Source organism: Pseudoliparis swirei, chromosome 24, assembly GCF_029220125.1.
Source record: "Pseudoliparis swirei isolate HS2019 ecotype Mariana Trench chromosome 24, NWPU_hadal_v1, whole genome shotgun sequence".
NCBI classification, from domain to species: domain Eukaryota; kingdom Metazoa; phylum Chordata; class Actinopteri; order Perciformes; family Liparidae; genus Pseudoliparis; species Pseudoliparis swirei.
Window position 1 is genome coordinate 25,164,439 of NC_079411.1, and position 14,814 is coordinate 25,179,252.

Here is a 14,814-nt window from a genome sequence, read left to right on the forward strand (position 1 = left end):
ATACCAGTAGCTCACTGACCAATTAATGTTGGTTTTACAATAAGGACAAATGCTTTTTGTACTAATAGATCAAACAGCAGTGTGGATTTAGTCTACGGTTTAAAAGGCGTCAAACACACCAGCAATAAGTGGAGACTGTACAGGGTGACTTTCTCAGACTTGTTCAACGATAATAAAGAAAATAACCACAGCAAAATATGGGCCCAACTATTTTTCACAACCTTATTAACGGACACTATTTACTATTTATATGTGGTTTTGTTGAAAACAAGTCACTTCATCTTTTACTGAAGACACCTCGATACAAAAGTCTTTGAAATGATGTAAAATTAGAAATTAATAATAGAAATAAATGTAAGTGTAATTAAATGCGTTGTGAAATTGATTTTAATGTGCAGTAGATTGTCTTCCACCTGTTTCTGCAACATTGTAATGCTCTGTTTACTGAGCGGTCTTCCCCATTTGTCTTTCGTTTGAACGAGCTACACTGGATGGGTGAATGTGCCTCTGATTTCTGTAAAGAATACTTAAGAATAGCTGGTGGTGGTGATCATTGGGGTCGAGTCCATACAGCAATAAGATGGGTGCACATTTCTGAAAGAGGAAGAAATTACAAACGATGTCTTCAAAACACTAAAAAATAAGTTGCTGACATCTGCAGAACCTAACCAAAGTGTGTCCCCAGAAATTATGCAATCACACACATCAGCCTTCTAAAGACAGAGCAAGTGTCCATCCATACACAGAAGCTGCTCTATGCAGAGCAGTGCGTCTCCTCAGGGCCCCGGGGAGACACTATATATAGCCTAAGCTGAACCCTGCCCCTTTCCCTCTCTGTCTCATAAACACACATACACACACACACACACACAGTCACACATTTGACATGACACTTCTCTTCATTCTCCATTCAAAAGGTCTCTCCACATTGTATCCTGATGAAGGTTAACGTATGAGAATAAGACCCAGATCAAACTAAATCCCCATCTGCTATTTTTCACTTTTTCATCTAGATGTGATGGAGGGATTGGATATGTGTTTGTGTGTGTGTGTGTGTGTTTTGTGTGTGTGCGTGTTTGTTTGTTTGTGTGTATGTGTATGTACACAAAGAGAAAAAATATTGGAGCAGCCCCATCGGCATCAGCTGAGAGCCAAAAACATAAATGAGGCCAAACAGATACGAAAATATAAGGAAAAGGAGAGATGAAAGGAGACGGAGTGGAGAGACTAGACAAGCTGTGTGAATCAAAGCTGTTATCAATTAATCTGTTTCTCTGTCCTAAGTATACGGCAGAGAGGGAGGCATGAACAGTCGGCCTCTTAGGTGACGGAGGCAACAGATGCAGCTGGGTGGCCTGCAGTCTTACGGCTGATGAGAATCCCAGGACCACAGTCAGCGGGGCTTTCATGTGTCGGTCACAGGCCATTTCTTCTCATAATCATTTCTCGGAGGCTAAATAACGGTACGGGGAGAAAAAAAAAAGAGGCTTTAAGGCTAAACTGGGACACAAATGAAAAAGGCACTGTCGGCTCTTTCTGCTCAAAGTTTGTTTGCATCACTTCCCCATATTTGTGTAGGCAAATAAATAAACAGCCAAACAAAATACATTGCAGACAGAAAGCTGGAGAAAGTTTTTCTTGGGAAACGGCTAATTGTCAAATTGAAATACAATTTTTAGCAAGCCCAGAAACTGGAGGGGGCACTTTTGAAAAGCGTCCCACTGAATTAGGACTTCAAAGTTTGTTTTCTAATGCAAGTAGCTAAACAGCAGAGCCACGCTATTTCCAGTCATTTCACTGTAAACACGCTACTCGCTGAGGCACACATCAGCGTGGTTTATATCAGGCCATCTAAGGTTGAAATTGTAAAAAAAACATCATAAAACTAGAATGGGCACTCGGTAGAGCGCATACCTTCGCATATCACAAGATTGGGCATTGAATTATGAACATTTTGGCATTAGTTGCATGCCAATTGGACAAAAATGTATCGTGCTATGGTAAAAAAAAAGAGTTTGACCTTTCCATGACCTTGACCTTTGACCCGATTGATCCCAAAATCTAATCAAATGGTCCCCGGATAATAACCAATCATCCCACCAAATTTCATGCGATTCAAGAAGATTTTGACCTGTTCATGACCTTTGACCTTGACCTTTGACCCGATCAATCCCAAAATCTAATCAACTGGTCCCCGGATAATAACCAATCATCCCACCAAATTTCATGCGATTCAAGAAGATTTTGACCTGTTCATGACCTTTGACCCGATCGATCCCAAAATCTAATCAACTGGTCCCCGGATAATAACCAATCATCCCACCAAATTTCATGCGATTCGGTCCAATACTTTTTGAGTTCTGCGAATAACACGGATACAAATAAATAAATAAATACACGGCGATCAAAACATAACCTTCCGCATTTTCAATGCAAAGGTAAAGATGGAGTTTATTACAGGCAGTGTAAACCCCTGGAGAAATAAAAAATCTGCCGAGCTCAAACTGCCTCCAGCGTTTCTGGCCACCATGGAGGCTGCGAGGGTGCTGAACCTTCACCCGTGTAACCAGGTGTCCTTAACGACGGGATGGCGTTCAAATGAAGCAGGGAAAAGCATCGTGTGAGAAGCGTGTACCGTCTGAGCGAATGGATATAAAAAGTTGAAGCAACAACAACAAGCAGTTATCGTATAATCTGTGTGCCAGTCTGCCAAGGGCAGCTAGGGACCGTCTCAGAGTTTACCTTTTCATGGCCTGTCAACAGGGACGACATGGTGGCGGATGTGTACTAGGATGCTCCGAGTACTATCCAAACAAAGAACAGCACGAGGTAAAGAAAGACACTGTGTATTGATGGGATTTGGCGGATGAAGTCGCTCCCTCCATATCTAACTTATCCATCTCCAGAGTCAGGAAACCGCACTGGAGAGCCATCACAAGCTGGTCACAACCAGCTCCAACTCCTCCACTCCTTGTATGTATATGCTGACAAGGCCAATAAAGCCGATTCTGAAAGCATTGGGAGTCCTTGTTATTTGTCTGGCAGTGTCAAAGTCATTAAGCAGAACACTAAATATCAAAGGACCAATGAGGATGAGCTGCTCTGTATGATTAGTGTGATTAACTGGTTGGTTGGAATCGTTTTGGGATTCTCACAGCAGAAACACAATCGTGTCAAATTAACCAGATGGATATCAAGTAGTCTTCTCTCTCGGGAGGCAACATGAATACTCTTTAGCTTCCTCTCATGAACTTTGCAAGGCCTCGGGGCGAAATTCAGTCATCTATAGTCTGCTGATGAACATCCAATGCACTGAGGAACTCAGAGGTTCTTCTTAGGAAACCGCCGAGTGAGCACAAATCCATCAAACGCATCGACACTCGAGAAACGATCTGTTACGAGCAGAGAATGTAACTTGGTGAATGCTGTAGCAACAACAAGAAAAACCTCCTGTGAAGCCTCCTGGTTCTCTGTTGACTCTGTAGCTTTCTTGTCTTTGTTGAAATGTGTGTTATACTTTATTACCTTCGCATTGAAAATGCTAAAGGTTATGTTTTGATCGCCGTGTATTGATTTATTTGTATGCGTGTTACTCGCATAACTCAAAAAGTATTAAACCGAATCGCATGAAATTTGGTAGGATGATTGGTTATTATCCGGGGACCATTTGATTAGATTTTGGCATCAATCGGGTCAAATGTCAAGGTCAAAGTCATGAAAAGTTCAAAATCTTCTTTTTACCATAGCAGTCCATTTTTATCCAATTGGCATGCAACTAATGCCAAAATGTTCATAATTCAATGCCCAATCTTGTAATATGCGAAGTTATGCACTCTACCGAGTGCCCGTTCTAGTTTATACTCTGTAAAAAGCAGCAGTTTATAGGACTATTTTTAAAATTTTAACAAGAAGCTAGAAACTATTTACGAGTCAAAATATTAGCATCTAAAAGCCTGGTTCATGCTCGGCTTAGAGTGCCCGCCGCGAAGGTGCAGGAGCAGTAAATGACCTCATTGCGTATCGTGCGTGGAGCACAAAGGCTTCACAAGGTGTCGCGGCACCTCGTCATGCACCACGGAGGCCGACGCCACGGTATAAAAGGTAAATATAAATAAGGCTTAAATCAAGATTTCCTGCTTCATATCTCAGTAGATGGAGAGAAACATTTATTATATTTCATTTAATTATTATTATAATAATTATTTTCGATGCGGTTTGGGGCAGGGCACAGAGGCCTCATAATATCCCATTAAAATCGTGTTTTAAAAAGTCACCTTGTGACAGAAACCCTGGATTAGTGAGAAAATCTGGAGCAAGGAATGAAAAGGAAGTGTCTCGAAAGAAGGCACTTGACCTCCAACACTTAAGGACGGATGCTTAGTGGCCGACAAGAATGTGGCTCGCCGTGAATCCGTTTGGCTGAATGAAGGTCGGCTTAACTCTCGGAAGATCAGAACTCGGAGAGGTGAGACCCAAATGAGAAACCCTAACCCACTACCCCGGCTCACGGGAAGTCAACCAGAGCTGAGCAGTGGATCCGCAGAGTGCACTGAATTGCTCGGCTGTATTATAATGTCAAACAATCTAATTCGAGACGCCCTGCTGCACGGCGGCTGCTGCCTTGAGCCTTGAAATAAGACTCCGCAGGAAAAGTAGCCAGGTGAAGACGGACAGACGGACAGATAGCATCTGGAACGCTGGTCACTGGTGTGATTGTTTGTTTACACAACATTAACTCTGCTCAAAATGGACTTTGTTCTAATGTTTCATTACATGTGTGTTTTTTCTTCCAATATAACTCATGTTTACACAATATACTTAATGGGTTTTACAATGAACAATGCTCACATATCATGGACTACAGTACAGCAGGGCTGAGACGAACCACTCTTTTTCTTATTCATGAATTAGTCAATTACGGTACTTGCTGGATTAATTAACTCATTATTTGGTCGATAAAATGCCAGGAAGGTCTGATGGCTGCTAAATGTTCAAGGCCCTAAATGACATCATCGGATTGGTCGATTGTTGTCAAAGAACAATCCAAACCCCAAAGATATAAATGTATAGAAGATTACGAAAACTAGCAAATAGCATATATCTGAGAAGCTAGAACGAGTGAAATGTGGGCCTTTTTACACGGCTCCAATGATTAATAAACCATTAGAAGGGATATTCTCAATGATGATATTAAATCTCACTTCCCATCTGGCAAAAATGCTATGTACTTTCTATATATATATATATAAAATACCAAATTATTCACAAAAATAACCCCACACAAGACAACACATTTAATGAGCTTAAATGTATGCACCAGAATCACGATGTCCAGCTCACAACCCAATCAACTCCACGTGACACTGTGCCGCCCACCCTAGTCTTAGAAAAGAGGCATTTTGCAGGGCTGAAAATGAAATGTCACTCTTGTTAGAGAAATGCCGCTCTCTCCGGTTTATTACTTTGCCACATCAAGTAGGGGCTGAGAGGCTCGCTGGCTCTGCTGGAGCACTCGACCCTCATTTTTTTGAAGCTTAAGTTGAATAATTGATGTCTAAACAGATAATATAAAATGGGGGGAGGCTTTCCCTCTTGGAATGGCTGCAGTGTAACCAATTATCTTCATCTTGATATGGCACGCATCATTTATTTAACATTAGTTATGAAGGAGTGGTCAGTTTTTTGACCGGTGCCGCCAGTCCTCTGCTGTTGACAGAGAAAAGAAAAAAAATAACCTCCAGAACAGCGTCCGTGCTTAAGATCTCTCACGCACGCCCCGTCTCTCTGACGTCCTTCCAATCGTTACACGTATCGCTTCCTGTATGGAAACATGCTGTTGCCAACGAGGCGGGAGGAAAAATGACAACTCGCTGCTAAAGGGGGTTAATGTCAGGTTATGCAAAAACATGCGAGTGTGTCAGCACTCCGACACCTTGGGGCCGACTCATTACTGAGCCTGGTTTCACCCAAGGGGGAGCAAAGACTGAAGAGCAGACTGCCTCCCGCCTCTCGGGGGGAGATCGCATAGAAGGGCGGGTGTTGGGGCTTCTGGTAGTCAAAGCGCACGTTCCTATAATGTTCCTGTAACGTTCCTATATCGTTCCTGTCACGTTCCTATAACGTTCCTATATCGTTCCTGTAACGTTCCTATAACGTTCCTATAGCGTTCCTGTAATTCATGGTCCTAGAGACACACGAGGCACCACCCCTAAACCTTCCAGTACGAGGACTTTCACTCTCTCTGACACTCTAGGGAGGAGCTTCTGACTCCTGGAGATCAAACGCCTCGCGAAGTGTTTATATCTTCGAGTTCCCAACGGGTATGGAGGACTTAAAATGACTTAAGTATAAATAAATAAATAAATGCATGAATAAATACAAGAATAAATAAAAAAATGCTTAAATAAATGTATAAATAAATACAAGAATAAATGTATAAATACAGAAATTAATAAATATAAGTTATAACTCAACAGGACATCATTAAATAAATGTATTTCTACATTTCTGTATTTCTTCATTTATTTATATCTCTATTTATGTGTCCACACGTATTTCTTCATTTATTTATGTGTGACATTTACGTGTCCGTATATTCAAATGAGCTGGGCGGTCCGAACCTCATTGTTGAACAGGATTGGTCAAGTCGGAGAGCAAGACAGAAGCAATCGATCCCTAGCACTTGGACCTGTAGACGAACAGTGTTTATTATGCATTCTTGTCTGTACATTCTAAATACTACTGTTGTTGAATCACGGAATGTAATTTAAGGATGTTTTCAGCCGAGAAGTTAGTAGTTTAAGCATCAAATCTGTGGTCGGTTTATCGAGATTCAGCCTAATAAGGATATGCGACGGAGATTTGAGGTTCTGCTCATGGACCTCTGAGCTCCGGCGCGGGCGCTCAGCGCTGTGTGGCCGCCGAGAGAAGCCTGATCTCGGCAGGACTTTTTGAAATGCTCCGCTGGCTCTGACGTCTCCGTAGCGGCTAAACATGAGATATAATTAGGTTTTGGAGGATCTAAAGAGCACAAAGAGTTTATTATTTATTAAAAGATAACGTTACGTCAATTTGACTGAGGGTTAAGATTCATAACTTCATATTGTAGCGACCCTGGGCCAGGAAAGCTACGAGACGTTGTATATTTATTATCGTTTATTCGTAGCCTACGCCAAACAACAGTGGACACCGCAACACATTCTACTCCTGTAAAGTATTTTACAGTGAATAATTGGAGTAAATTCATGAGCAAGAACAGTTGATGTGGTGACGTCACAAGACCAGAAAGACCGTCCTGCATCCTCGAGAGTCTGGACTCCCAAGACCAGACTCACAAGACCAGACTCCAAGAAAACACGAGTCTGTACTCAGTGTACTTGGAATTGATAAAGGGCTGAAGTCAAAAAGCTGTCTAGGCTAACTTCTGCTAACGGTTAGCTGAGCGAGCCAACTTCAGCTTCATGTGCCAGGCAGAAGTAGTAGAGCACAACACACCAGGTGCATCACACTCCTGTGACCAATCATGCTTTAGACAGAGGTTCGGACCGCCCAGCTCATTTGAATATACGGACATGTAAATGTCACACATAAATAAATGAAGAAATACGTGTGGACACATAAATAGATAAATAAATGAAGAAATACAGAAATGTAGAAATATATTTATTTAATGATGTCCTGTTGATTTATAACGTATATTTATTCATTACTGTATTTATGTATACATTTATTTAAGCATTTATTTATTTATTTATACATTTATTTAAGCATTTATTCATTTATTCCCATATTTATTCATGCATTCATTTATTTATTTATTTATACTTAAGTCATTTTGAGTCCTCCATAAACGGGAGGGGGGAGGGAGTGAAGAGAGAAGAGAAAGAGGGAGAGGGAGAGAGAGAGAAGAGTGAGAGAGAAGAGACGTGAGAGTGGGTTTTCAATCAAGTCCTTCCGCTAGATGCTTTATATGTTTACTGCGAACACACTTTTGACACCGTTGCTCCAGAGGCCATCTGATAAGAAGTCGTAGTACTGCGGCAGCTCAACAAATGTGATCAAATATTGAAGTTTGATGAAAGATTATTTTTGTTGTTGTCTTTTCAACGGGTGTGTCTAGAATGTAAATGTGCTTTTTCTTTTCTTTTTCTTTTTGGTCCATGCACATAACTGGAACAGCCTGAATTTCAGATCAGCAAGGGGTCGTACCGCAGGCTTACTTTTGGAAGAAAATAAATAAGAGTGCGCTAAAACAACATGAAAGACTCTACCTCTAAGTGCAGCATCAGCTTAACATCATCCACACCGTTACCTGGGCACTCTCCGTCAGAGCCAGACTTTGGCAGGCCCGCACATTTCCACATTAGATGAGGAATTCTGAGGGTTGCTGCCGCGCTGAAGCTCAACGCGGCGGGTTGACGGGAAATCCACCTTCAGTGATGCTGCTGATTGTCGGGGACTAGACGTGTCCGTCATCCCACATAGAGGTGTCAAAAACCGTCTCACCTGTCATCCTTTTCGCTTTCAGCTCACGCCCTTTATATCAAACACGCCTCCATCGGGCTCTTTTTCACAAAGTGTTCGTTTCCTGTCGTCACGACTCAAAAGCGTCACTTATTAGGAGGCGCGTTATTGATGCATGAACTTCAAAATATAGCACATTCAGTTCCAATTATTACCGTGTTAATAAACATTTTAAATGGAAGTCAGCACAATGCACAAAAGAACTAGATCCCCAGAAACATTGTTAAAAGACTCATTCCCATCAGGCCACCTGATTTAAATACTTCCCGGCCACAATAACACGTGTGTAAAAAAAATTATGTCGAGCTTGCTAAAAAGCAAACAAATCAATAAGCCGTTTTTCCCCGTCATCTTTATCGTGAGTCGGCAGTATAACCGGACACATGCACACAGACGGATGTGTACGGATACATTCTTCACCAAACATCCCTTTCGCCTGTTCGCCGTACACATGAAAGAGTACATGTTCAGGATTATCAAATGGGAGAAGCAGCCAGAAGCCCACGCTCAACACAGTCAGTGCGTTTACATGATGGTGTCATTTGAATCTTGCTTTAGTCGGACTCTGCTATCTTTTGGGGGATCTGCTATTATCCCAATATACATGGCAGTGAGTAATTCGAATCATTGGCCTTTGAAAGCATGTCATATCCGATACCATAGGTGGCGCTGTTTTCATTACAACTCGTGGTGATACAGCCATTTCCGCTTGACCTCTTCACCACTACCTACAACAACCAACAACATCAACATTTCGATAAAGAACCATGAACTTTAGTATGTTCAACTCCTTCAATACATTAAGCATAAATTCTGTCTGCTCTTCGGTCCAGAAATGTGCGGTGGCTCTTGTGTTCTCCAGAGCGTTGTTTGTTTGTTTGACAACTTATCGTCTCTTTTGACTTCCGGGTCACGACATGGGAGGGAGGGGGGAGGAGGGCGGCGGGATCTCAAGCATGCGCAAAGACGCAAAGTCCAGTTCCTAATCCAATTCACCGTTACATGCCGCGATAGTCGAATTATCAACCGGATCGGATCGCGTTATCCAGGGGTGTTAATCGGATCGTAGTCGGACCGCACATAGTCGAACAAAGGTGTTGACATGAAACGGATCATTCGATTTCAGTCCGACTAAGCCAGTTATTCGAATGCATGTAAACACGGTCACTGTACATGTCTCTCATACACACACACACACACACACACACATGCGGTCAGGGTCTCATTACATCTGAATGAGTCAGCCGACAGTCAATTTTGCATTTACCTTGGCACTGGAATCCTTGTTTTCCAAACCCCCTGTGAAAACAAAGAAGTCAGAATGAAATGGTTGTTTTACTCTCACACACGTATACCAACACAGCAGATCCATTGATCGACTCATTCCCACCAGAAACAGGGTTTCATTATGTACTTCTAATATGGAAGAGTTTCACATTTTGCAGCATTTCTCGTCATTTTCGCAATATAAAATGAATATTTCCGAACACATTTTACTCTCAACGACGCTTTGCGATCGACCACGCGCGGACACTCCCGAGTCTCCCATGACGCCTTCAGGGAAGGCCCGTCCTGGTTTCAACGAGTTTCTGAGTCTGCCTCGGTGGAAGCCCTGACGTCAACCCCATCCAACGTCTCTGGGGTGATCAGAAACACCGGCAGTCGGCCATGACATCACTGTGAGCCTCACGAATGCTGAACGGCAACAATTCCCTGCAGCCGGGTTCCAACATATCATAGAAAGCCTGCAGACCTTCGGCCATACGGTGTTTCTTCTACTGCTGTCTGTCAAATTATTTGATTTTAGTCACATTGTCAGGACAGGAAGGGAAAACAAGTACACTGAACAGCTGAGACACTGCTAAAAAACTAAAATATGTCCCGATTACAAGTCACAAATGTGCAGCTTGCATAAAGAGGCAACTTTCTGAAAGCCAAGCAACAGGTTGTTGCCTTCTAGTTGTGTTGAGCTCTTGTTTAGCTGAGGAGCGAGTAGGTGTAAAGCTACCAGCAATAAAGGGCCTCACACATCTATATATAGATATATATCTATATATAGATATATATCTATATATAGATATGTTTTGTCATACAGAACTGCAGCTTAAAGGCAACAGCCCTGCAGGTCACGACCTCTCCTTTCGTGTGTGTTTCCACTCAAAACCACATGTGCAGATGTTGAGTCGATCCTCTGTAGAGTTGGTGAAGCTCTCTCAGCGTCAGTAAACCCAAGAATGTCTCCTAGAAATCATCCAGCCGGTGAGCAGCAACATCGAGCGTTTCAGCAATACATGCTTGATGTGTAAAAAGAAAACAACTGAGGGCGGAAGGCTTTATTAGCTGGACTCTGCGCCAGGAAGAGGGAACCTATGTGTCATCCAGAGACTTTAACCAGGTCCAATCTCAGCCGGCGGTAACGTGGGGAGGGGACACGACAGGAAAAGTGGACTTTCATAGTTGTCGTTCAGGGACACATTGCCATCATTGCAGAAATGTCTTCATTCATGTTTGTGCAACATGTATGTTGTTATCCCAACAACAACAAAAACACACAAAAAAGAATGGGGTTCTTGGAGTTACTGGGGCCACTTAATTCCCACTGGGATTATATTTCCACTAACATTTTGTATTCTAAGCATGAGTTTGACTCCCTCTCCTACAAACAGTTATTATGCCAGTGCCACTATAATAACATAAACAACAGAATAGCTCCTCCCATATGGGGTCGCTTGGACCCAATCTCTAAGAAAGTGGGATCCCCGAAACGAAAACCCACTCTGGTAGAAAAACCCCGACTTGTTTTACTCCCGCTTCCGGTCACTTTGAGAGCTACAGGCGAAGTGTAGGTGGAGGGAATTAGGAAGGGAAAGTTCCCATGAAGTTGTGTTACATCATCGAAGTTACCACGATGCAACAGGCAGCAGCCGTGTGGGGGTGGTGGGAGACGGGAAGGCTTACCAGATGAAGTCGGTGCAGTGGCTGCAGAAAGTCGGCTGCTTGAAGAACCTGGCTGTGAATTTATGGTTCTTCACTTCGTGGACGATTTTTTGCCTCAAAGCACCTTTACGAGCGAACCTGTTCGCCACGTCCGTGGTGATCGGGGACGACTCGTTAGAATTCACGTCAGCCATGTCCTCGCTCGCGAAAGAAGCAGCGCTCACAGCTCGGGTCTCGCGGTCCTGGAAGTGTGTACCGTCCGGTGAGAGGCGCAGCCTTCAGCGTGGAGCCAGCAGAGCGCGGGGCGTCGGTCTTCGCCGGAGACACTGTACTTACTGTCTGAGGGCTTTCCCTGCCTGCTGTCTCCACTGGGCTGCTCCACTGACAGCTCCGCCAAGCTAGACACAGCGGAAACGAATGCTATATCCGGCTAGTTCCTTCAAATTAAAACTCCCCCTCCTCTTCTTTTTTCAAATCAATTGTGGGAGAGGCTGTTTTCTACACACACACAAAACTTGCTCCACAAGTCACACCTAGCTGGTCCATGCCCAGTATGACTACAGTTTGTTGCAAAGCGCCATCTAAGTTGATAAGAGAGTAGTTGGTGAAGTGTTGCATGGTTGTTGTTTTATTTTTTGCTTCCTTATTTATAATTATTTTTATTTTTATTTTGACCTAAATAAAATATCAAGTATTTAAAAGAATAGTTCTCAATACTCAATTTGTTTTCCTAAATAATAATGTTAAATAAATATTACGGTCAGGCCTCTTTTTTTGTGAAGGAATTAGTCTACAACAGTAACTGTGCAACATAAAAGAGATGCCCTGCAATAAATCGTGAATGCTCTAATGTTCAGTTATCATATAAGTCATTTGTATCAATTAAGTTAGACAAAATATCCACTTCTCAGTATGAGGCACCGTGTGGCAACAGCACCACAACTCCCAGGCCATAAAGTTTAAACAGCACCTCTAAACAGATATATGACCTCTGTGGAGGTGGGATTTATTACAGGGCTTTGGGAGGTATTAGCTTTAGCCACCTAATAAACTGGCAACTATAAAACTCCTAAACTGCCATAAAAACAGCTCTGAGTGTCCTAAGTGCAGCCGTGTATCTGTGCTGCCTTTATTTATCTCACAAAGGGCTTCATGATGCATTTGCTGTCAAACAATACATGAAAGTGACAGCTATCAACCTTCATCAGAAAGATCAGATTTCACATTTCTGCATATAAAGTATTCTACTATTAAAAAATCAGGAGTCAGGAATCTCTGAATTGCCAGATTATTTCTGATGAAGTCTGTAGCTGATGCTAAAACAATGTTTTTTTGCCCAAAGCAGCACATTTATTTTGCATAGCATCATAGTTCCTAGCATGTGGAGCAATACTTTTCAAAAGGTCCATTCAAAAGGCCAGAGAGAGCACGCTTCTGTCTTTAACGTCTACTTTAAGATATTTTATTTCTAAATCAGACTTCCTTCTGGTGGTCCCGGTCGGCCATATCTTTGTCTAACTTGACGCTGCTCCTCGCCGCTTCCTTCTTTTCCATCTGGCTGGTGTCAGGCAACAGAGCAGGACCCACTTTAAGAAGGAGGCCCCTCGTCCCGCTTCAGGAATTTGTGGATGGTTTGCGTCATCGTGTGGAAACATGGCGCATTACACATGTATAACCGCCCAATTGGTTTCAACAAGTCATGACAAGTCCTGAGTTCGGCACAGATCCAACGAATGTTGCGTTTGAGTAGCTTCCACTCATGTTGTGCTTATGTCTTGCAGAGTACTCAGACTTGATGCATTTTATTTTTTTTTTTACTCTTCATAATTTGTTAACAACAATAAACATTGTTATTTTGCGTGGAGAAAACAACACTGCTGTGTATCTGGTCCTTCAAAAACCTCAATTTTGTCACGATTTCCCCACCTTCATAGTTATATTCATCCTGCCTGCATGCTTAATCAACTCTCCTGTCATTCCAGATCCTGTCATCCTCAACTGATTGTCCCTCATTCCCTTCACCTGGTCCTCACGCCCTTCTCACCTGCAGCCCATCCCCTCATTAGTCCCTCACTATGTAGCTCCCTCACTTCCACTTGTCTTCTGCCAGATTGTCTTGTGTGTCAGTGACAAACTCGCCAGCGAATTCCAAAATTCTAAATCTGATCTGCCCGTTATGACCCTGTTTGCCTGTTGACCCGACTTAAGATTTTTGCCTTATTTAACGGACCACCCGGTTATGACACCTGCCTGAATCACCAAGTAAAGATCCTCCTCCTGCATTCCTGTTTTTGTGTCGTGCTTTTGGGTTCCAGTACCTGTAACCATTACACATTTATGAAACACAAACCAGATGGTTTTGGTTTCCGTGTGTGTCTCTGACAATGTGCTTCATTGGGTCGATTGTTCTGAAAGATCTATTTCTGTTATTATGAACAGGCCTTTAATTGGGTGCCTTGGACTTACACTGCTGCAGGTGGCTGGTCTTTCGGCTGGAATGCATGTATTGCCATTTGAAGTATTTTAACAGCTGCCTCACAGCCGGCCAGCTCTTTTGACTCGATTGCTATCTCTAGAACTTGACCAATCTTTCTACCCCCCCCCCCCCCCCCCCCCGGTTCACTGACCCGGAGTGCAGTCTGGCCATCTCAGTTCCTCACATGTGAAAGACAAATATTTGCAAATGAAACTGGGTTAGAGCCTCGATGGACTCTTCTCTGAAATCATGTGTTTTGCAGCTCGAGTCAATCTGAAACATTCAGAACACGAGCTTGTATCTGTCAGTGACATGATGTGTATTTCATTCAAATAATGAAGTCTATATCTGCCTAGTTGAAGAAACAGTATTACTCCTCTATACAAATCCTTTGACCTAGTTAGGTATTGCGTCATTTCAGTGAGAACGGTTCTGCAGTTCACAAGGTTCCTGTCTTTATTTTAAGTGGACTACCTTCTTCTCTTAAACTTTCTTTAAACTTTCTTCAAGCTTATTATGATGCCATGCGAATATTATTGAAGTAACCAAGATGGAGTAGTGACATTGAAATGTCTGTGGCTGCAGGAGGCAATACTTTCCAAGCCGTTTTAAGAAATCTTATGTACAAATTTATCTGGCTTGTTGATGAAAATGAAATCATCATGGTTTTATCAAACATAAAGTTGAGTTCTAATACCAGTCCCAGCTGTGGAGACATTGGTACAGCTGTCTATTTATAAATAATTTATAGTTCTATGTACTTTACTTGTGATTTTGTATATATTTTATTCTATTATATTGTATTTTGTACTATCTGGACCTTGAGTCTGAAATAAAAGTTTGATTGATTGATTGATAAACCTGTACCTCTTCCTATT

The 14,814-nt window shown here is 42.4% G+C and overlaps 1 protein-coding gene across 1 annotated transcript in view; it reads right to left on the minus strand.

The window, feature by feature from the left end:
* The window catches only part of LOC130189644 (protein kinase C alpha type-like), a 137,997-nt gene extending 126,199 nt beyond the window's left edge, over positions 1-11,798 (minus strand). Inside the window, exons 1-2 of the mRNA XM_056408555.1 lie at positions 11,482-11,798; positions 9,791-9,822 (exon numbers count right to left, since the gene is read on the minus strand). Coding sequence (XP_056264530.1) covers positions 9,791-9,822; positions 11,482-11,654 — 205 coding nt within the window. The 5' untranslated portion in view covers positions 11,655-11,798. The remainder of the gene's footprint in view (positions 1-9,790; positions 9,823-11,481) is intronic.
* Positions 11,799-14,814: the final 3,016 nt, after the last annotated feature.